This window comes from Nelumbo lutea, chromosome 8 (genome assembly GCF_056320005.1).
Source record: "Nelumbo lutea isolate HS-2025 chromosome 8, American lotus-T2T, whole genome shotgun sequence".
NCBI lineage: Eukaryota > Viridiplantae > Streptophyta > Magnoliopsida > Proteales > Nelumbonaceae > Nelumbo > Nelumbo lutea.
The window spans coordinates 8929795-8952447 of NC_142691.1; the positions used below are offsets into that span (position 1 = coordinate 8929795).

General features: G+C 37.7%; 1 protein-coding gene across 1 annotated transcript in view; it reads left to right on the forward strand.

Moving 5' to 3' along the window:
• The window catches only part of LOC148842558 (dolichyl-diphosphooligosaccharide--protein glycosyltransferase subunit STT3A), a 50277-nt gene that overhangs the window by 15759 nt on the left and 11865 nt on the right, over positions 1 to 22653 (forward strand). Inside the window, exons 3-19 of the mRNA XM_088957581.1 lie at positions 1936 to 1991; positions 2076 to 2147; positions 3512 to 3617; positions 3707 to 3757; positions 5273 to 5368; positions 5575 to 5634; positions 5725 to 5838; positions 11111 to 11197; positions 13960 to 14063; positions 14571 to 14666; positions 15072 to 15192; positions 15303 to 15383; positions 15708 to 15839; positions 15947 to 16195; positions 17261 to 17404; positions 18364 to 18550; positions 18628 to 18725. Coding sequence (XP_088813707.1) covers positions 1936 to 1991; positions 2076 to 2147; positions 3512 to 3617; positions 3707 to 3757; positions 5273 to 5368; positions 5575 to 5634; positions 5725 to 5838; positions 11111 to 11197; positions 13960 to 14063; positions 14571 to 14666; positions 15072 to 15192; positions 15303 to 15383; positions 15708 to 15839; positions 15947 to 16195; positions 17261 to 17404; positions 18364 to 18550; positions 18628 to 18725 — 1854 coding nt within the window. The remainder of the gene's footprint in view (positions 1 to 1935; positions 1992 to 2075; positions 2148 to 3511; positions 3618 to 3706; positions 3758 to 5272; positions 5369 to 5574; positions 5635 to 5724; positions 5839 to 11110; positions 11198 to 13959; positions 14064 to 14570; positions 14667 to 15071; positions 15193 to 15302; positions 15384 to 15707; positions 15840 to 15946; positions 16196 to 17260; positions 17405 to 18363; positions 18551 to 18627; positions 18726 to 22653) is intronic.

Genomic DNA, 22653 nt, shown 5'->3' on the forward strand with positions numbered 1-22653 from the left:
AGTAGCCTTAATCAGTGTAATCCTCTCGCCAAGGGAAAGATAATTCTTCTTCCAACAGGCAAGTCTCTTTTCGAATCTTTCCACCATCGGATCCAAAAACTCTCCTTCTTTGGGTTATCACCCAAAGGCATCCCTAGGCAATTCAATGGGCAGCCTGAGACTTCACAACCCATTATTTCTGCGCTTTCCCTGATCTCACCCTCCTCCAAATTCACACCCACAACACAACTTTTCTCAAAATTCACCTTTAGGTTGGACATTTGTTCAAAAAGTTGTATTGCTAACATCAAATTCCTAATATAACTGAAGTCCCCACCTTCACAAAATAGAATTGTATCATCTGCAAACTGTAAGTGGGAAAGGGGACTATCCTCCTTCCCTAGTCTCCATCCTCTAACAAGACCCCTAGAATCTGCTCTATGAATCAACCTCCCCAGAACATCAACAACCATAGTGAATAGGAAAGGAGAAAGGGGGTCACCCTGTCTTATTCCCCTAACAGCTGGAAAAAAAACCCACCACAGCCCCATTCACTAGCACAGAATAATGACAGTTCCGAACACACCCCAAGATCCATTTACACCATCTAGTCCCAAAGCCAAAATTGGAAATAACTTTCATTAAGAATGACCACTCCACCAAGTCATAAGCCTTTTCCAAATCCAGCTTACAGACCACTCCCTTCTTCTTGTTCTTCCTGAAGTTCTCCACACTTTCTTTGGCAATCAAGATTTGATTAGTAATCTGTCTCCCACTCACAAAAGCTTCTTGATTTGGAGAGATTATTGTTGGCAATACTTCCTTCAACCTCAGAGACAAAACCTTTGCAATGATCTTATACAAGCTGTTTATCAGACTGATTGGCCTAAGGTCCTTAGGGTGGGAAGAATCTTTCTTCTTAGGGACCAATGCTAGAAAAGTGGAATTCAGACCCGGGTTGACCACACATCAAACACTAGCAGAAGGTCACCTTTCACGATATCCCAACAATCTTCATAGAAGGCCATTGTAAAACCATCTAGGCCTAGAGCTTTTGTTCTGTCCATAGAAAACATAGCCTCCTTAATCTCCTCCATCTCAAACCTTCTTTCCAACCTCTGCCTATTATCCTCCCCTACATTTGGCCAATCCAAATCTTCAAGCCACATCCCCTTCTTGAGTGGCCTTCTTAATATGGACTTAAAGTGTTCAACAAATGCCCCTGCTATTTCATCCTTTTGTGTTAGAGCAACATTATCCACTTCCAGTCTCGAGATTTTTGCCTCCAATTTATTTCCTCCTTATGGGTGAAGTTGAGGAGTTGGTGTAGTGGTTTGGGGTGCTGGAAGCATCTTCTCTCGGGTGACTTCTGATTATCTTTCTTTTATCTTGTTTTTCTCTGTTAATAATTTATTTTTGAGAAAAAATGGTAACAAATTGTATTTTATTACCAAAAAAATGGTAGTGATTTATTCTTTCCCTTCAATAAAATCTCTTTCATCATCTTGATGATAAGAAAACAGTAAAAATCCTAAAACATACATGTTGATAGTGGCTGCTTATCCTAAATGGAACTTTCTTGTTTACTTTTCCACTTATTTTAAAGTTTCCTTATGATGATAACTAGGTCAACCATGTAACTTTTACTGCAAGGATGAAGTAATACAATGTGGTTTTTGAACTTAACAGCTTTAAGTAGTTTAAGGTGTTATAGGAGGATACCCTTCCCTCCAAGCTGTAAACTATGAAAAGCGAACTCATCCAACACCCCACCCCAACCATGTAACTTCTTTCTTTCTTGTCCTTTTGTCCCTCTTTTCTGCATGTTTACTTAGTATGTGTTTTCTGAGCTTATCAATGTTCATTTAGGAAATATAATGTGTGTCTCGATTGGTTCTGTCATTTTATTTATTTCTTGACTAGATAGCAACTGATTCTCATGCTTATTGATTTCAGTTTCTTACAAAAAATGGGATATATGACTTCTGGAACTGGTTTGATGATCGGACCTGGTAATTACTGTTTATGATGATGGAAGTTTTTACTTGTTCATTTTATCACTGTAGCTAAAATGTTGAAAATGACTTCATGTTAAGGTACCCTCTTGGTCGTGTGATTGGTGGAACTGTTTACCCTGGACTGACATTGACAGCAGGTTCCCTATGGTGGTAGGTATTCATGATTTATTGCCATATTGTTTTTTTTTTTCTTTTGATCAATAACACTTTCATTAATTCATCAATAGAAGATTTACAAAAGGAAGACAAACACACTTATCTTCCAAGAGCAACAAAGAACCTCAAGAAAAGGAAAAAAAAAAAGAAAAAGAAAAAGAAAAGAAAGAAAGAAAGAAAACACACTACAGTTACAGCTTGGCCCAAAAAAGTGAGTCCCTTTCTGCCCCTTGTTTAGCTAAACCGTCAGCTAGGGAATTAGCCGATCTTTTAACCCAACGTATCTTAACTTCCATCTCCCGCACCAGCCACTTGAATTTCCTCCCTCATTATTGTACTTCCATAAACCAATGTGATCTTTAAGCAGCCACCCTATCACCACCTCTGAATCCCCTTCAATTAAGAGTTTCCTGATGTCCAACTCTTTAGCTTTTTGGACTCCTTCCATAACTGCAAAGATCTCAGCTCTAAGGGAGTCACCCATTCCAATTGGACCTGAGAACATGGCAGAAATGACCCCATTTTCATCCCTAAAAACACCCCCATTCCCTGATTGTCCCGGATTTCCCCTGCTACACCCATCAAAGTTTAGTTTCACGAAACCACTAGGTGGAGGGGTCCAAGCCACACACATTACTGACTTAGTTTGTGTGCAACTTGCAATTTCACCCCACTTCCTCAACAAGTCATCCACTGTGTAATCTGTGAAAAGCTCCAAAGATTTTATTGCAATATTGTTTCTTTTCTTTTCTTTTTTGTTTTTAAGTGAAAGTGTATCCTTGTAGTGAAAGAGGGAGAGGAATCCTCAAAATAAGAATTTACAAAAAGATGGGCTACATTTCTTTTTGTTTTTAAGTGAAAGTGTATCCTTGTATTGAAAGAGGGAGAGGAACCCACAAAATAAGACTTTACAAAAAATGGGCTACAAACACTGCCCATGGAATTTTTCTATTATGTACGTCATGCATTTTTTAAGGCTCAGAATCATTATTGGCCATAATTCTATGCTTTTGGCTATAAAAGTGAATCTAAAATTTCAGAAGTCCTCATGGGCCCTTGACCAGAATACTAATTGTCTCTCCATATGATGAATCATCATTTCCTTGGTAGGGCTTTTCCTTCTGATTGTTGTTTCTTCATTGCCATGGTTCCCAGCAAATGGCAGAAGGAAGCATCTTCCATAGAATTACCATATTGTTTCATAGGAAATAACCTGTTTTGGCCTTTGGTACCAGATATATTGTGATCTTGTTCTCACATGGATTGCTAGATTATAAAATTGTTACAGTTAGTATTCATGAATACCAATATTCAGGATAGCTAATGTGGAGTTTTGGATGATTACTTTCTGACAACAGGTTATTGAATTCATTGAACATTCCTCTATCAGTAGAAACAGTTTGTGTTTTTACTGCTCCTATTTTCTCAGCTAATGCTGCTTGGGCAACTTACCTTCTAACAAAGGTTTAGTTTTTGTTAAAATCTATTCTTTTCTTCTTCCTTGATTATGTAAGATATTAAACACCAATACTTTCTGTCTACATATTTAACAGGAAGTGAGAGGTACTGGTGCTGGATTGACAGCAGCAGCTCTTTTGGCTATGGTAATTTCTACTATCTCATTTGAATTTATTATTATAATATTTTTGGGGAAGGATAAGATTCATTGAATTTTTTGGGGTGTAAAATGGTGAAATTAAAAAAAAAAAGTTTCTAACAAGCTGGCATTAGATGTATTATCCCATAGGCAACCAGAAATTTTTGGGCTGGACCTGGGCCTAGTACCTTAGGCCGGGTACACAAACACATATTCAATATACATATGTACATATAATATTTGTACTACATAATATTTTAAATCTGATCATGAGTTAAGACATTTAAAGAAGTACAGTTTGAAAAATGTCTGTTCATCTTTAGAAAATGGTGATTGTTCAAATATTTGAATTTTTAAATCTAATATTTTAATTTGAGTTGAGACATTTAAAAAAAGTATAACAAAAAATCTAATTGTCTTTTCATATTTTTATTTTTACAATATATTTAAAATCATAGGCTCGAGACCAGGCTCAGCCCAACCCGGGCCTAGGGTCTCCATGATCACCCCTAGTCCGTGTCATATCTGTAACTCATCATAGGTTAAAATACACTAATTTATATATTTGAAAATTTTAATGTTATGATTCATACTCTAAGCTTTCATGCAATGTCATATCCATTATCCAGTACATAATACATATCATATCTGACACTTGTACACAAGGTATGTACACATCCAGGCATCATGGATCACTGTCACCCTACATTCCTGAGAAAGTCCCTTTGGGTTCAAATCTTTTTGCAACCATGTGGATGCTGTTCAAAGCACTTCTCATTATAGAGTATAGTGGTCAAAAGATGAGAAGCATTTGTTCCAACCTGCCAATTTGTTGTTTATTCATCAGCTCAGTCACTCAGAGGCTTAGACTTAACCACCTGCACACTACAGGTGAGAAGTAACAGGAACCCTTTTCTTCACCCCAAGGCCTATTAGAAGGCCCATTTTCTCCACTAATGGATCATACAACCAAGAGAATACACTGATAAATAAAAGAGAAAAGCAGGAAAGGATCTTGGTATCTACTTACCAGAACCATCCAACTGGGGCAGTGCTTCTGCCTCAATTTGTGGTGCAAGTGCCTTAGAGCAGAACCACTACCCAACCATGCCCAGAAAACATGGTTTATAACTACATTTTACACTGGGAGAGAATAGGTGCTCCTGTGGGTACCTCTTGTTATTTTCTAGGATATTGTAGATGATAAAAAAAGGATATTAATGATAAATGTGAGAGATGCATGGCATACTTATTGTGAATATATATTCTATAATTCATTATGAATAGATTTTTCAAGCTCTCATGATATGATGATTTCATTATTAATAGAAGTTATTTTTACCAATGATAAAAGGATATTATAAGCTGTTTCCTTATGCATTGTGAGGTTTTGTTCTTCGAATAAAAGCATGCAGTTTAAGTTATAGTGGGTACAAAGATTGGCAGATAGACTCCATGGCTGACCTCCTCTCACGAGATTTTAACCTAAATCTTGATCTTCATAATGCGTTTTGTTTTGTAGGTGCCGTCCTATATATCTAGATCGGTGGCTGGCAGTTATGACAATGAAGCTGTGGCTATATTTGCTTTGATCTTCACATTCTATCTTTATGTCAAGGTAGGAATTGATACTTAATTGTAAGTCTTACATGTGTTGTTCTTCTTTATTAAAAACACGTCATAGAAACATTGTTACCAAAATACTGGATGATATTTTTTTATCCTTTTCAATTCATTACTTGCAAGTTTGTGTGAGATAACTCAGACATGAAATGTGGTATTTTTATCCTCAACTGCTACAGTAATGATTGAAATTGTGTGCAGACATTGAACACAGGATCCCTCTTCTATGCAACTTTAAATGCCTTGGCATACTTTTACATGGTAAGATGCTATCAGCTGAGATTGGCATTTTTCTTTTTTTTTTTTTCTTCCTCCTTTTACCTTATTCATGTTTTTTGCTGAGTTATTCAGGTTTGCTCTTGGGGCGGCTATACCTTTATTATTAACCTTATTCCAATGCATGTGCTTCTGTGTATTGTGACTGGTCGCTATTCTTCAAGGCTGTACATTGCCTATGCTCCTCTAGTAAGTATTCACGGTATTCTAGTAGATTGTTTTAGCCTTTATTTTCTTGAAGTTTAAAGTTTAAAGTTTAAACAATGCATTTTACACTGTTTGGCTTTGAAATATGTGGTAGTTTAACTGATAAAAAAAGGATGAAGTAGATTTATTTTCAATTAATTACTATGTGTTTGGGGTTAGTAGTTATTGAGCTGTCTTCCAAAAGTTGGGGTTTACTTGCTCATTCATGTTGGGCTTGTTTCCTACCTTTTTTCCTGAACCTTTCCTTGCACTATTTATCACTTGGGATTGTTTCTTGTTAGTGATTAAAAAACGTGTATTTTTAACTTAGCTTTTCTTACACTGCCCGTCCCAAGCCCGGATAAAGGAGGGTGGTTGCATCGGGTTGGCATCCGGGACTAAAACTTTTACCAAACTCTCATGATCGTGGATCCTGATTTGTCTTTTCATGTTAAACAGAACGGAAAAGTGAAACAGAATTCTTGTAGCTGACCTCATATAGTTGGTATAAGGCTTGGATGTTGATAATGATGATGAAAGGAATTGTTGAAAGGTAATGAAGATAATAAGCTGGAATGTAAGGGGTTTGGGTAGTGCCAGAAAAAGGAGATCGATTAACGAGTTACTTAGAAGAGAAAGGCCTGATATTGTGATGTTGCAGGAGACAAAATTAGCTGAATTGGATAGAAGGTGGGTCAGGGAGATCTGGAAAATAAGAGGGGTAAGATGATGCTCAGCTCCGTCGTGGGGGGCACCGGGGGGAGTAGTAACTTTGTGGAGGGAGGACTTCAGAGAACCAGTAGAGGAGCTAATAGGAAACTTCACTGTATCCCTAAAATTCAGAATGGTGGAAGATGGATTTACTTGGGTGCTAACAAATGTGTATGGTCCAAATAATCACACAGAGAGGAATGAGCTTTGGGAGGAGCTTCATGGAATTCAAGGTTTGTGGGAAGGTCCTTGGTGTTTGGGGGGTGATTTTAATACAATAAGATTCACAAATGAGTCAAATAATCCTAGGCAGGCCATTACAACTAATATGGGGAAGTTCAATGACTTCATAAATTCTTGTGAATTACGGGAGCTTCCTCTACTATAGGCTACCTACACTTGGTCCGACTTCCAAGAAAACCCAATCTGCTCAAAACTTGACAGGTTCCTGTTTAATGAGGGTTGGGAGAGCCACTGGAGGGGTTTGGTGGCTAAGGCCTTTTAGGTTTGAAAATATGTGGCTGACACACCCGGACTTCTTGCCTAAGGTTAATGAATGGTGGAGTAAAGAATTGAGAGAAGTGAAATGGGAAGGGGTTAGATTCCACAAAAAACTAAAAAGGTTGAGAGGCAAATTAAAAGAATGGAAAAAGGTTCATTTTGGAAGAATGGAGGAGTTAAAAGCTAGATTATTGGTTTAGATTGAGGAATTAGATGCAAAAGAATCCCAAGGGATGATGGATGAACAGAGAAATGAGGAGGAAATTGAAAAAGGAGCTAGAGGAGACTTTATTGAGGGAGGGGATTTCTTGGAGACAAAAATCCAGACATAAGTGGATCAAGGAAGGGGATGGGAATACCAAATTTTTTCATGATTTGGCTAATGGGAGAGGAAGGAAAAATTTGATACTAAAGCTTGAGGTTGAGGGTGTGGAGATAACCTCTCAAGAGGAGATTGCCAGTAGGATTGTGGATCACTTCAAATCCATCTATCAAAGACCATTAGAGAATCGGTTAATAGTAGGGGAGGAGAGTTGGCCAACTTTGAACCAAACAGATAAGGGATGGCTGGAAAGAATGATTGAGGAAGAGGAAATTAAACAAGTTGTTTTTTCTATGGATAGGGCTAAATCACCGGGCCCTGACGGATTTACAATGGCATTTTATGAGGACTGTTGAGACATAGTCAAAGAATTAATTGGAGTATTTAGAGAATTTGAGGATAAAAATTTTGTGAGTCCTGGAATCAATGCCACCTTTATAGCCTTAATTCCCAAAAAGAATGATGCCAGACACCCCAAAGATTTTTGGCCAATTAGCCTGGTGACAAGCATTTACAAGATTCTGGCAAAAGTGCTCTCTAGGAGGATCAAAGTTGTCCTCCCCTCTCTCGTTAGCCAAGCACAAGGAGCCTTTATTCAGGATAGACAAATTACAGATCAGATCCTTATTGCAAACAAGAGTGCGGAAGAGATAAGGAGATCGGGCAGGAAAGGATTTGTTTGCAAACTGGACTTAGAGAAAGCCTATGACTTAGTGGATTGGAATTTTCTGTTGGAGATGTTGAGATGACGTGGTTTTGGGGATAAATGGTGTAAGTGGATAAGAGGATGCTTACACTCTTGTTGTTATTCATTGTTGGTGAATGGGATGGTTAAGGACTTTTTTCCAGCCAATAGAGGCTTAAGACACGGGGATCCACTCTCCCCTTTCCTCTTTACATTTGTTGTTGATGTTTTTAGTAGGATGATTTCCAAAGCAGATGAGGAGGGCCAAATAAAGGGATGGAGAATAGGGAGCATAAGCATTCCAGTCACTCACCTTCAGTTTGTTGATGATATTGTTATTTTCTGCGAAAGGAATGAGTTAAGCAAAGTGGAGAACCTTAAGATCTTAATATGTACCTTTGAGAGGGTCTCCAACTCGAAGGTAAATCTTGATAAAAGTTGTGTGGCTGGAATAAACTTGGAGAATAGGGAGATTGAATCCATTGCAGAATGCTTAGGTTGCAATATTTCTTCTTGGCCTTTGACATACGTAGGACTACCTTTAGGAGCCAACCCTAAAGAAAGTAGTTTCTGGGCCCCTATTGTGGAGAAATTTGATAAGTGCTTGGCGGCTTGGAAAAAAATTACATTTCAATAGGGGGTGGGCCGACTTTAATTAAGGCTATACTTGCCAACCTTCCAACCTACTTCCTTTCTATGTTTAGGATCCCTCTAAGGGAGGCTAAGAAACTGGAGAAGAGAATGAGGGTATGATGCTTGGAAGGCTATACATGGTATTCTCCCTCGCTTCCTCAATTTCATCAGGTATGATGCTTGTTCTGGTAATGCTATTCTTTTCTGGGAGGATATTTGGGTGGGTACTCAACCCCTCAAAGATTGTTTCCCTTCGCTCTATTCCTTTTCCCTTCACAAACTTGAGCCAATTGCAACTTTCCTCTCGAGCCCGTTAAACCCCTTATCTTTAAACTGAGACTTTGGATTTCGTAGAGGGTTAAGGGATGGTGAGTCGATTTGTGTTATTGAGCTAATTCATTTACTAGAATCCGTTCGCTTGGACCCCACTTCTTCTGATCAACGGATTTGGACTCCTCTTCCAAAAGGTATTTTTACTTGCTCTTCTTTCCTAAAATTCCTCAGTTCTAACCCCTCTTCCCAAGGATTCCCTGTCAAAGAAGTCTGGGCTCGACCTATTCCCCCAAAAACTGCTGTATTCTGTTGGGAAGTCTTCTATGGGAAGATCAATACTTTGGAAAACTTACAGAAAAAGAGACTCTTTTTCTGTAAGGCTGACAATGAGGACTGTGTCCATTTGCTGATCTCCTGTTCCTTTGCTACAGCTATATGGAGGTGGAGCCTTTGTCTATTTTGAGGTAGGTGGTCTTTGCCTTCTGATTTAAGCTTGTCATTCAACCCATCCGTCTTTGTTTGGCACACTAGAAGAGGTAAGGTCATGTGGAGATGTGTCAGGGCAGCCACTTTGTGGACTCTTTGGGAGGAAAGGAATGCAAGAATTTTTTTAGAGAAGGAAAGAGGGTTAGATGAAATGAAGGATTGTATCCTAACAAGAGCAATCCTTTGGCTGAAAACTGTGGATATCTTTGATGACTTCTCCTTTAATGATTTGTGGAGAAATTGGCTAGTAATAGCCAACACTTCAACAAAGAAGGAGAGAATTCTGTCAGAATGGGTTCCACCTTTGGAAGGTGTCATTAAGCTGAACTTTGATGGAAGTTCAGGACTGGTGGGTATCCCGAGAAATAAGGACAGCAACATAATTTCCCTATTCTCAGGACTGGTGGGAGTGGGGGATTCCACAAGGGCAGAAATACTTGCTGCAGTACAAGGAATTCAGATCGCCAACCAGCTTGGGGTGGAGCATCTCCTAGTTGAAGGGGACTCTCAGGTGGTAACCAGGTGGCTCCTAAACTTGGATATCACCATTTGGGGCTACAAAGATCTCATCAAAAAAGTAAAGTGGTTAACCATCAATATGAGAATTGAGGTAAAATGGGTTAGTAGGTCTGCTAATTCTGTGGCTGATGCTCTAGCCAAACAGGGGGTTTATAGGGAAGATCATTTTTGTGCTTCTATGTAAGTTGTTATTAATTCAGAAATTTGTACTTAACCAGTCCGGAGAGGTTGCAACTCGTACCTTTCCAGGAGGACTTTGTACTTTTTTCTTGTTGATTTATAAAATCATTTCAATTAAAAAAAAAAGGATATTAGAAAGAATAATGAAATGAAATGAAGGAAACAAAAGAAAAAAATCCAGCGGTTAGCAAGAAAAGTGCTTTCTATGTAAAGCAAGTCCATACAAGGGAAGTATTTCTGAAGAAATCATGAATCTGTCTCCATAGGTTTTATGTGATATTAATGTAAACCAAACAGTTAATAAGATGATCACTGAAAGTAGATGATGGCAAATTTCTTTTCCCATATATCAAGATATTATTAAATATATAGGCAAATAAATACCAATAGATATTTAATAATAAAAAGGGAGGAAGAATCCTAGCTATGTATTCTGGTCCAATAGGTGTGGGGGACTCGCTTAGAGCAGAAGTGATGGCCCTCCTCCAGGGGTTCAGATTGGCTAAGCAATTGGGTATGCAACAGCTAGAAGTTGAGGGAGACTCAAAACTAGTAGTAGGGTGGCTGCAAACAAATAGTCTGGGATCGTGGCCCCTTAGACAAGCTGCAAGGGAATTATTTAGCTTCACAAGGGAGTTTGGTGTAGTTGTTAATTGGACTAGGAGGCCAGCAAATGCTTTAGCGGACTTTCTAGCAAAGCAAGGAGTGAAAAGAGTCTTTGTTTTGGGCTGTATTGTAATTTGATTTTTTATCAGGGGTCATCTTATCCTTCTGTAGGTGACAGTTGTAATTCTGTTTTTCAAGTTAATGAAGGTTACCATTTCCTATAAAAAAGGGCATTTTCCTTTTAATTTTATGCAAGTATTCATAGAAATATTTGTTACATTTTGAATGCATTTTTTATGTTTCCTATGTTTTCCAGTTAGGATAACTTAATTTGCTTTGTAAACCCTTCACTACTGCAGGTTGTCTTGGGCACATTGTTGGCCTCCCTGGTTCCTGTCGTTGGTTTTAATGCAGTGATGACATCAGAACATTTTGCATCATTTTTGGTAAGTTTTACATTGACAAGTTATTGTGATATTGAACTGATTCAGGCTTCTGTTCTAACAGATGTAGTTTTCTCCAAGTACTGTTTTGGAGACTTATTCTCAAAAATGCTTTTTATCAAAAAAATATTCTAGGGAACTGAACACTGTAGCAGATGGTTTAGCTAAATCTGGTGCTCATAGAGATTGCTTATTTAGTGATAGTGCTCTTCCTTTGTAATCCTTTCTTTTTTCTCTCTGGAGTGCATCTTCTCATGTACCTCCATTTTTTTAATATAATCTTAGTCACTTTTTGCTTAAAAAAATCTAAAAAATGTTAACCTTGCTTGAACCCCAACTTATGGCTACAAAAATAGCCATTTGAGAACAAGGAAACAACAAGTATGGTTCAATGTCTGTACTGTTTCATGTTCTGTAATCTTTTGTCATGGATACTGATAATGGATCTCTAGGGGCCTCTAATACCCAATAACCCAAAGTTGACAAAAGACACTGCACAGTAGAGTAGGGTTTTTGGAAGTTTTTCACCAATTTTAGGGCTACTCACAATATGGTAATCTGTCTTATCCATGGTACTGTGTCTAACCCATTGCCAAGAAATAATATGAAAGCTCAAGAGTGATGTTTTAGGCACAGAATTATTAGGGAAAACTAAATGTTTATACCCTGAATAAAGTTTGTTTGGATCCCTCTATCTCTGACAAGCTCAGTTGTAAATTGTAATCTGTATTTTTTTTTGTATGTGAGGTGCACCTTGCACCTCCTCTTGGGCTGCTTGTACTGATTCATGATTATTGGTAACCTCCAAAGTCCCCCTAGGCCACCTTCCTCTTTTGTTCTACTTACCATTTCCCAATTAACCAGTTGCTCAATTTTATTTTGAATTGGCTTCTATAAGAAATCTCTGATTATTTTTTCTATTCTGTTCACCATCTTTTCTGGAGCTTTAAAGCTGATAGAAAATATATTGTAAGGTCGGAAAGTGTTGACTTTTAATGAGTCTGGGTCTACCCCCTTTTGATATGTAATCCTTCTTTCATGCCACTGTTTGATGTCTCCTCCTGCTCTTCAAGACATATCCCCACATATTGGCACTTTGCCAAATTCGCCATCAACCCCAACACTGTTTCCACCATTCTAATGTCATTCTAAGCCATCTCACCTCCTGTTGGCTTTTGAATTCTCCTATAATGATTGTTTGCAAATGGGTAATTACTATCCCCTCCCTACCTACCCTGAATCCTTTAAAGTCATTTGTTCATCAGCACTCTTCATTAATTTACCCATCACTTCCACTACCACAATGAACAACAATGGTATAATGGGTTCTCTTGTATTTAACCTCTAATAAGATCTTTATGTGATGAGTAATAAAATTATTGTTGGGAAACAGACACAAACAACATCAAACAATTGCATTAATATATAATTTATTATTTTGAATTGTAAAGTATAACAAGTAAGAATTCATGCCCAATTTTTATCCCAAGAACTTGAGGTTCTTTCATCAAATATTATGGATTCAACAAGGAGAAGAGGTCCCTTCAAGTGTCATGTCATTGGTGTCCACATGTGTCCAGAATGGGCAGAACACCCATTTTGAAGTATCCATGTAACACTAGTTGAAAACCTGTTCTCATGATTTAGTGGCTTAATGTGAAATTGAAATTTTTATCATAGCTATGAGCCTGCCTAGGAGTTGGTCAGCTTGAAAGCTTAGTTAGGCCTCTCTTACTGGGTACATGGGATTGTCGGCGCAGAGAAGACCATAAAACCCACAAACCAAGTCTTACCAAAGATTTCTCCTTCTCCACATTTCTTGTTTCCATTTTTTGTGTTTGCATTAGATATTTAGGGTGACTTAGAAGATTACAGGTGAAATACTACATAAGCACATATACTGCATGCACCTGGATGGTTTTAAAATCAATGGTTTACATGGTTCTTAGCATGTATGCATTGAGTTCACATACTAAGTGGCAGGAGATCCACTCTGACTTTTAGGAGTAACTCCAATTGGTGACAAGATGAGGGAAAGTCAATTGAGATGGCTTGTTCATGTGCATGAACAGCCATTGACTGTATCAATGAGGAGTTACTTGGTGCAAGTAGAAGGCTCTAAATGAACAATCACATACATAAGAAAATGTGAGTCGAAGTGGCAAGGAATGACCCATAAATTAGCAATTTTACAGAAAACATGATTCTTGATGGAGCATAATGGCAGGACAGGTTTTGTGTAGCCAGCCTCAGATAACTGAGCTGAATCAAGTTGAGTTGAATTATTATTGTTGTTGTAATTCAGAAGCTGGACCAGACTTCAACCTTGTGTCGTTATAGAATATGTATGCGTATTAGGATTGAGGAACTGACCAGCATTAGTTGATCAACTATGAGAATTGTTTTGGGAGAAAACTCCATTTATGGGGAATGACATCTGCAAAGGTCAGTATGTCGCATTGAACTTCAGATCAGAAAACCTTTATAGTGGGATTCCTTTCTGTACCAATAAGAAACTTGAAATATTAAAATTTACATCTCCATTCACTTTATTTATTGGAATTACTGCCCATCAAAACAAAATTGACTTGTATTGGTGAATAGGCCACAATACAAGTTAATCTTATGGAACTATTGCTGTCCTGTGAGATAGGCCACAATAAGGAGTTATTGTGAACCAGAAGCTGAATGTTGTTTGGTTTGTACCATGTTCTCTGTTATCCTTGTATACAATATTTTCATTTTGCTAATACTCTGATATGCAGGTTTTCATTATAATCCATGTGGTGGCTCTTGTGTATTACATCAAAGGGATTCTCTCACCAAAAATGTTTAAAGTGGCTGTTACACTTGTTGTCTCCATTGGCCTGTAAGATTTTCTGCCTTTCATTATTTTTTAATAATCTAGAAAGCTTAACAGATACTGATTAAGAGAGAGGAAAATAATGTGGATTATTTAGCAGCATATGGTTATTATTAATAGATAAAAACTATTAACAACAAAAAAGGACTCATAAAAAACTTTGGAAGTGCTTTTTAATATTTTGTGACTTTATTTTATTTAATTAATGCTTTCTGAAAAGGAGAAAGGGAAAGGGAACAAAAGATATTAACAAAAAAAAAAAGAAGAAAAGAAAAATAACTGCTTAAAATACTTGATGCATTAGCATCTCATTTAGTTCTGTTTTTATTATTTAAAATAGTAGTTTTCAGTTGTTCAGGAGTTGTTTGGTGAGTTATGAAAGAACCAACTCATTGATGATAAAGCGAAGGATTGATTTCTCACATTTAAGTTGGTTTATCTGGATCTTTAAGATATAATTAATTCTTTTTTCTCATATGAAATGTTGATGTTCTGGATGTGCTTCATTTTCAGGATAGTCTGTCTTGCAGTGATAGCAGTTCTTGTGGCACTGGTAGCTTCTAGCCCTACAAAGGGATGGAGTGGGCGTAGTTTGAGTCTTCTTGATCCGTAAGCATCTATTTGACTGAATAAGATAGAACAGAACCTTAGCTAAACATGGGCTTGTTGTGGAAACCAGAGTATTTGCTCCAAGGAAGAAGCTGAAATTTATATAGATTGTCGCTGAATCGTTTCCTATTTTTCTTCTGTAGAAAAGGATTGGACTTGTCATGTCTTTGCTCTTAGGAAACATAAGGTCAAATACAATAAGCATCCTAGATTGCAAATAATGACACTGTGCTTGTTTATGTATTTGGAAATTGTTTTTTCCTTGGCACATAGTTAGGTTTACCTTACTGCTTTCAGGCAATTGTTATAAGTATTAATTGTGATTTTTGGATTTGTTAACCATGTTATCGGTGCCTCTTCATCCTTGGTTAGTTTACTGATGCTCCTTTCATTGTACTGAAACAGAACTTATGCAAGCAAGTACATACCCATTATTGCAAGTGTTAGTGAACATCAACCACCAACTTGGCCATCGTACTTCATGGATATTAATGTTTTGGCATTTTTGGTTCCAGCTGGTATCATTGTAAGTATTAAATCCAGCTTGCGATGTTTCTGTTGGATGTTGATTTTGGTGAAGCATTTTTTTTTTCTTGTGTCCAACTTGTTGCTTAATTCATTTTACTTTGTTTGCAGGCATGCTTTTTACCCCTTTCTGATGCCAGCTCCTTTGTGGTCCTTTATATTGTAACATCAGTATATTTTTCAGGAGTCATGGTACATAAATCCAAGACACCTAACTTCTATATGTGATATTTCTACAGCTTTCTAAACTCTTATCTGAGGTTTAAAGTATCAATACGATATGCCTAATATGGGGCAACCACCAACATGCAAAATAATGAGAGTTAGGGGATATTAACAGTCTGGGTTGTTAATGTCCATCCTAAAAAATCTATTTTCAAATAACAATTGAAATAAAAATAAAAAAAGGAGTATCAAGCAATTGGTACACACAATACTCAATTTTTTGGTGTTGTGTGTTTCAATATTTTGAACCTTGTTCATATCATTTCATTCTTTATCTGGTTGATTCTTCAGGTGCGCCTCATGCTTGTACTAGCTCCAGCGGCATGTATTATGTCTGGAATTGCTCTTTCTGAGGCCTTTAATGTCTTTACACGATCAATCAAATTTCAATTGCCTGGAATTCCAGAGAATTCCCATTCTGGTGTAAGACTTTGCTTAGTTTTCTCCCTATTGCCTATTCACATTCTTCAAATATTTAAGTTTGAAATTGAATTTCAAACTAAAAGTCATTTTGTCTGTTGACCTTTAAGGCAGGAGATACCACTTCTGGAAGTGCCACAATAAAAAATGATGCTGTGAAGTCTGAAAAGCACTCAAGCACTGATAAAAAAGAAGACAGTTTAAAAGAAAGACCCTCAAAAAAGAACAGAAAGAAAGAAAAGGAACCTTTGGAAAAAGCAACTATTAAGTCACAAGTTGAGAAGAAGCTTCTAGTTTTGCCTTTGGAGATGTCTGTTGTTGCTATTTTCTTGCTTGTTCTATTGGGTGCCTTATATGTGGTATGCATATCTCTATACTTGCAAGATCTCAACAATATATATATATTTTTTGATGAATATCTCAACAATATATTTTCTTGAATATGATACTTTCAGTTTCATATATTATGTCTTAATACCAATTATATAAAATCAATTGTCACAAGTCTCATTTTTTTAATGTTCTTGTTCTTGTACATTCAATCTATCTTTGTATTGAAATATTTCTGATATGATTAAGCCGGTGGTTTTTTAATGTGTTCCAAGTTTACCTTGAATTTAGATGCTACTTAGTATCTAAAAGATGCCTCTCATCTCTAGCATAATGCATGTAGAGCTGTTAATGGATTATTTTAGAGAAGAGAAGCATTTATATTCAAGGAAAAATTGGGACTCATTAGAAAACCACCTGTTTGGTCATATCGGAAACAATACAAAGATTGATTGAACTTACAAAAACAAAAATGAGACTTAGATACTAAGTTCTGAGCCAGACCCTATAGGGTCAATAATTGGGACTATAGGGTTTGACCCAATAATACCCGATTATAATTGACAGCTATACTTTCACCTGTAATTTGACAATAAACCTACATATTTGTTATATTGACACATTTGGACATCTCAAATATGATACTATTACAAGTGTATCGTGAGAAAAATAGGTATTCTTTTATGATGAAAGAGAAAATTTGGTTTTAGACTTTTTATTTTAATAAAACTTTCTTTTTTATTTATCTTCCAAAAACTATGCCATTATACATAGACACCCAATTATCAGGTCTTAATTTGTTATGGAACAACTAAAACCAATGCTGTTCCAATTAAATAATGCAGGTCAGACCCTATATAATTGGATTTGTTCAGTTTGGGTCTATCAGGTCTGGCCACCCATTGACGGCCCTAAATGAATGCGATGTTTGTGGAATATGATAACTTAAAATAGTATTCTTTCTTCTTTTCTTTTCTTTTCTTTTCTTTTTTTTTTTTTTTTTTTGGGTAATGAATGGGATTCTCATTAGTTTGCATCTTTTATCATTGCATTCTTTGTCATTGCATTCTTTTATCATTGCATTCTCCTTGTAGGTTCATTGTGTCTGGGCAGCAGCAGAGGCTTATTCAGCCCCTTCAATAGTTCTAACATCATATTCACATGATGGTCTGCATGTATTTGATGATTTTCGAGAAGCTTATGCATGGCTGCGCCACAACACTGAAGTAGATGATAAGGTGAGTCTCCCCCTGTCTTCTTGCATGTTTTATTACATGCATGAATTATGTAGCCTTTATCCCTTTTATTTAATTTAGTGCCAATTCTGACGCTAGTTTTGGAAATTGCTTGGGTTCTTATTATTATTGTTAAGGCCTAGGGGCCATTTGATAATAGCTTATGTGGTTGAATTGAATGACTTGTTGCTATGTCTTTTAGTGAATAAGTTATTCAGGGAATTGGTCGTTCCTTAATGGTTGAATCTGAAGTTGGGTTGATAGCTGTACCCTCAACTATTTTATTGTTTAATTATTTTGTCCGCTAAAAGACAACACTATGTCATTCCGTTCTTCCATTTCAGCTGTTATCAAATAGCCTCCTAGACTGTATTTCAAAGGAAAACAGATATTTTTTTTTTCTAATATTTACTGTAGTTCTAGGAATTCTTTTTGTGGTATTTGGATTTGTTGTGTCAGCCGATGCTATGACCCTTTTGGTTTATGTTCTTGTGGAGTTCAATTGCTTGGACTCTGGAGTAGATGTCATATGGCTTCTGATTGATTTCTGGTTGATTTAGAATAGTCAGAGGAACCAGGTTACCTTTGAAGGGCTTTTCTGCTCCTAACATGGTTTTAGTCTAGCATCCAATTAGTGAAGTTTTGCTAGTATAGCTAGCATTGTATCTTTTGCAAACCAGGAATAGATATAAAAGACTGGCCATTAATTTTAGTGTGACTTAACAAATCTATCCACATGTCGCCAGTGCTTGCTTAATCATTTTAGGGGTTTTCATATGATCAAGATCTTTTGCATAAAATTGCTCGTAAATTATAACTTCTTATCCATCCCTACTAAAGCAGAATTGACCATTTAGGGTCTTTGTACTAGTTACATCAGTTGACATTTTGGACTCTAGAAGTTCATGATTAACCAAAAGAACAAATAAATTGAATGAATCCTTACCCAAAACTTCTTGCAGGTTGCATCTTGGTGGGACTATGGTTATCAAACAACAGCAATGGCTAACCGCACTGTCATTGTTGACAACAATACTTGGAATAATACACATATTGCAACTGTTGGAACTGCCATGTCTTCTCCAGAGAAGGCAGCTTGGGAGATTTTCAACTCCTTGGATGTGAAATATGTTCTTGTAGTATTTGGAGGTTGGCTTCCTTAATGTTCTATAGCATTATCTTATAACAGAGAAGTTAATCTTCTTAAGAGTTGCTTTTGTGATCAGGTCTCGTTGGCTACCCTAGTGACGATATCAACAAATTCTTGTGGATGGTTCGCATTGGAGGAGGTGTTTTCCCTCATATCAGAGAACCTGATTATCTTGTAAGTTAGTTGGAGCAACAGTGGAATTGAATTACTAAGTTGTTTCTCTAGTTATGTATATTGATGGTGAAATTATGTCAGTGTAACTATTCTTTTTGTTGATTGTTTTAAATCTTGTATGGTCAAATTTGAAAAAACAGCATATATCTTTCATTACATTCCCTAATGGAGGTGGGTCAATGATGTATGTATTTGATTTTCCAAGCATTATGTGTGTGTGTTTACTAATCACGCATCATATACGTCTCATGTACATTTACATTGGTATGCTTGTCTGCTAGTCAAGGTGGCTTGGTATTTTGGTTTCCACATGTAAGGCATGGCTATACAAGTTCATTCATACAATAACATAGAATTCAGTGCCCATGCCTCGCAAAGAGTTCACATCCACCAGCCCTAAAGTTTGATAAATAAATGAATAAATAATCATGAATTTTTTTATATAATCATGAAAAAGAAAAACCATGCTCATCAACAAAACAAGGGCAAGGGAGAAGAGAGACCATTGAATAGTAGAAAGCCAAGGTCTGTAATGCTGTTCTCAGGTTTTGTTGCTAGAGCCTAATGAGGATGTTGGAGTTTTTGATGCAGAAAATCCAAACATGGGTTTCTTTTTGTTGAGAATGCAACAGTTTTGTTCATGAGGACACGAAATGGGTTTTATTTGGAAGGAATAGTATCAACAATCCTGCATAACTGAGTCACGCATGTTTGCAAAGGAAGGATATGGAGAATAGGAAGGAGATGGGAAGTTTCACGCAGGCAGGGAAGTAGCGAGTGGAGCTGGCTATTGAATCAAAGAAATTCCTATTCGAGCAGGGGTGGACAAAGGGCAAATCGCACTTGAAGATCAGGGAAGGTAGTAGGGCAATGATTTTTCTACCAGAGGAAGCTTGCCTTTGGTTGAAAGGACTTGTCAATGGAATAGTCAATACCATCAGGGAAGAAGGTTGGAAAAACTCGTTGAAGTGTGGTGGAAGAAGATTCAATGCAGTGTTTAGTTAAAATGAGAGGGGCTGGTTCTTCACAGTAACAGAGCACTTTGGTCCTAACAAGACGCAGATGATTTGTGTGCCGGAGGGGTAGAGGGAGCAAGGTTGGAGCTCCTTTGCTAGTAACATTTAGGCTTTCCTCGTGAAGGTTGAGAGGAAGGTCGAAGAGCCTATTAGAAGCTGTAGAGAAGATGGGCCGAATGGCCAATAGGCTGTTTATCCTTTCTTACTGTTTATGTTCCTTTCTGTAATGGGCCTTATTCTGGGCCCATCTTTTCTATGTTATGTTCTTTGTAATTTCTTGCCCAACTAAGGGTGTTAGAGAGAGAGTAAGGTTCGAAACTCTCGTATTCTAAAACCTTATTGCCACCATCTCCTTCTTCACCTTCTACTCCATAGAAGAAGTATTTTCTGCTGTTTTTTTCGATTTCTTTTGATTTCTGCATCTATTCTAAACAGTCCCACACTCCCAAAGACTGTTTTTCTTCTTGGTATCAGAGCAGGCCTGAACTTGGCTTGGGCTCTCATGTGGGTGTAGTCCAGCCGACTACATGAGAGTGTTCTAGGGCTGGAAGCTTCGGCTTGTGTCGCCTGATTATTGGAGGTCATTGGAGGGTGCCCAAGACTCAAATATCTTGGAGAGTGGTTCGGTGACGAGGAAGAATCAGAGAAAAAGAACAATTTGGTTTCTGATTTGGAGCTTGAGTCAGAGATTGTAAGTTGTGCTCAGTTATTTCTGGGTTATTTGTCTGTTTTTGGACTGTTGAAGTGTTCGAAGTTTCTTTGAAAACTGTACAGCTATTCGGCTGTTTTTAATCTAGTTTAACCCAGAGATTTCTGGGTTGTTTTCATTCCTTTTCTGGACTGTCAAACTGCCGAAACATCTTTGGATTCAGTGCTGCGAGTTGTTGCTTCTATTTGGTTGTTTTTGGGCCCTGTACGGACTGTTCCTGAGGTGTTTCTCACCTTTGACAGTGGGATCTTCTCTGCTGCCCACACTGTGTTTGTAAAAAGGTCTCTTCATCAATAAGGACCGGTCTTTGCTCTTTTTGGGGTACCTTTTGGTGAGTACCTAGAATTTCTGATTAGAAAATGAGCTTCGACTGGGTGCACAGTGCTTGGAGGTTTTCTGGTTACTTCTTGAAGGCCGAACCAAGCTGTTTAGTGTCTCGTGTAGACAACAAGGTGTTGCTTCAGACTTGGTTCTCACAGCTTCCAGGTGTGGTTTGGCTTTGTGTATTGCTGTTTTGAGTCTGGTTTAACACAGTCCTTGCTCCATCCTCATTCAGTACACTTGTAGAAGTCGGCTGAAATCCTATTTGAAGTGTTTACATGATAGACTCCTCAGAGATTGAAAACAAGAATGTTGCTGAATTTGGACAAGTTCAGGGGACTCTCGTTGATTCTTTATTGACTGTGACCACAGTCAAGCTGGATGGAACCAATTATCTGGCATGGTCACAATCGGTAAAGATTTATATATGTAGTAGAGGAAAGTGGGGCTTTATCTCCGGGAGCAAGAAGGCTCCCCCAGAGGATGATTCATCCTATGAGAAGTGGATGCAAGAGAATTACGCTGTTATTGGGTGGCTTGTGAACTCAATGTAGCCACAGATTAGCCAACACTATCTATGGATGAATTCAGCAAAGGAAATCTGGGACAGTGTTGCAGAAACCTATTCCCAAAAACTAAATGTGCATTAAAAAAAAAACTAAATGTGGCTAGAGCCTATAAATTGAGAAGTGATATGAAGAATTTAAGGCAAGGGGAGAAACCTTCTCAACCCTGAAGTCTCTGTGGCAAGAAATAGACCTAATAGAAGCTGTAACTTGGGACACCACCAATGATCCAGAGATCTACAGGAAACTGGTTGAAAGAAACAGGGTGTTTGAGTTCTTAACCTGACTAAACCCAGAATATGATATCACAAGACATAATATTTCATCCAAGGAGAGTGTCTCATTGTCACAAGCATATGCATTGGTGAGCAGTGAAGAGAGAAGAAGGATTGTCCAGGTTCAAGGGGCTGGTATTAGTGGTCACTTTGCGAATATGGGGGTTAAACCCAAAGGAGTTGCAGGGATTTCTAGTGGCTCTGGGAAGAAAGAGGTTGTATGTCAGTATTGCAAGAAGCCAAAGCACACCAAAGACAAGTGTTGGGAATTACATCCTAATCTTGTTCCCATTCGGTTTCAGAAAAAGCATGATAGTAAAAGGACAGGGAGTACAAATGTGGCTATTGGTCCAGATAGTGACAAGTACTATACTGAAGAGATGTCTTGTGCACAGTTGGCAGCCATGAAAGCAGAATATGAAAAGTTTGGGAAGATGATGAGTCATCTAGAGGGTGTGACTTCTTCCAACCCTTCAGGAAATTCAGCTTCTTCTGCATTTGCTCATTCAAGTATAAGGGCTTCTGCCAATCGTGCAACCACTTCAGATAATCTTAAGATCCCTTGGATTATTGATTCAGGTGCTTCTGATCATATGACCAACCTTTCTACCTTGTTTGTTTCATATGATTTGCTTCCTGGACGTGATAAAATCACCTTAGTCGATGGTTCTCTTGCCCTAATTTCTAGCAAGGGAACCATCAAGGCTACAGATTCCTTGTTCCTGCCCTTCATGTACCTAGACTAAATACAAATTTGTTATCTATAAGTAGTCTAGCCAAGTCATTAAACTGTTATGTAACATTCTTTTCTTCCTACTATGTTTTTTAGGATCTGGAGTCTTAGAAGGTGATTGGGAGTGGCCATGAGGCGAACGGAATATACCTGCTTGATACTCCGGGACAATGCCCTGATCATCCTGGGAATGTTGCTTTTGGGTCTGTTTCTTTAGAGTCTATTAGTCGAATTATGTTGTGTCATCTTCATTTGGGTCATCTTTCTTTTTCTGCTTTGAGTCATTTATTCCCTGAACTGTTCAAGGG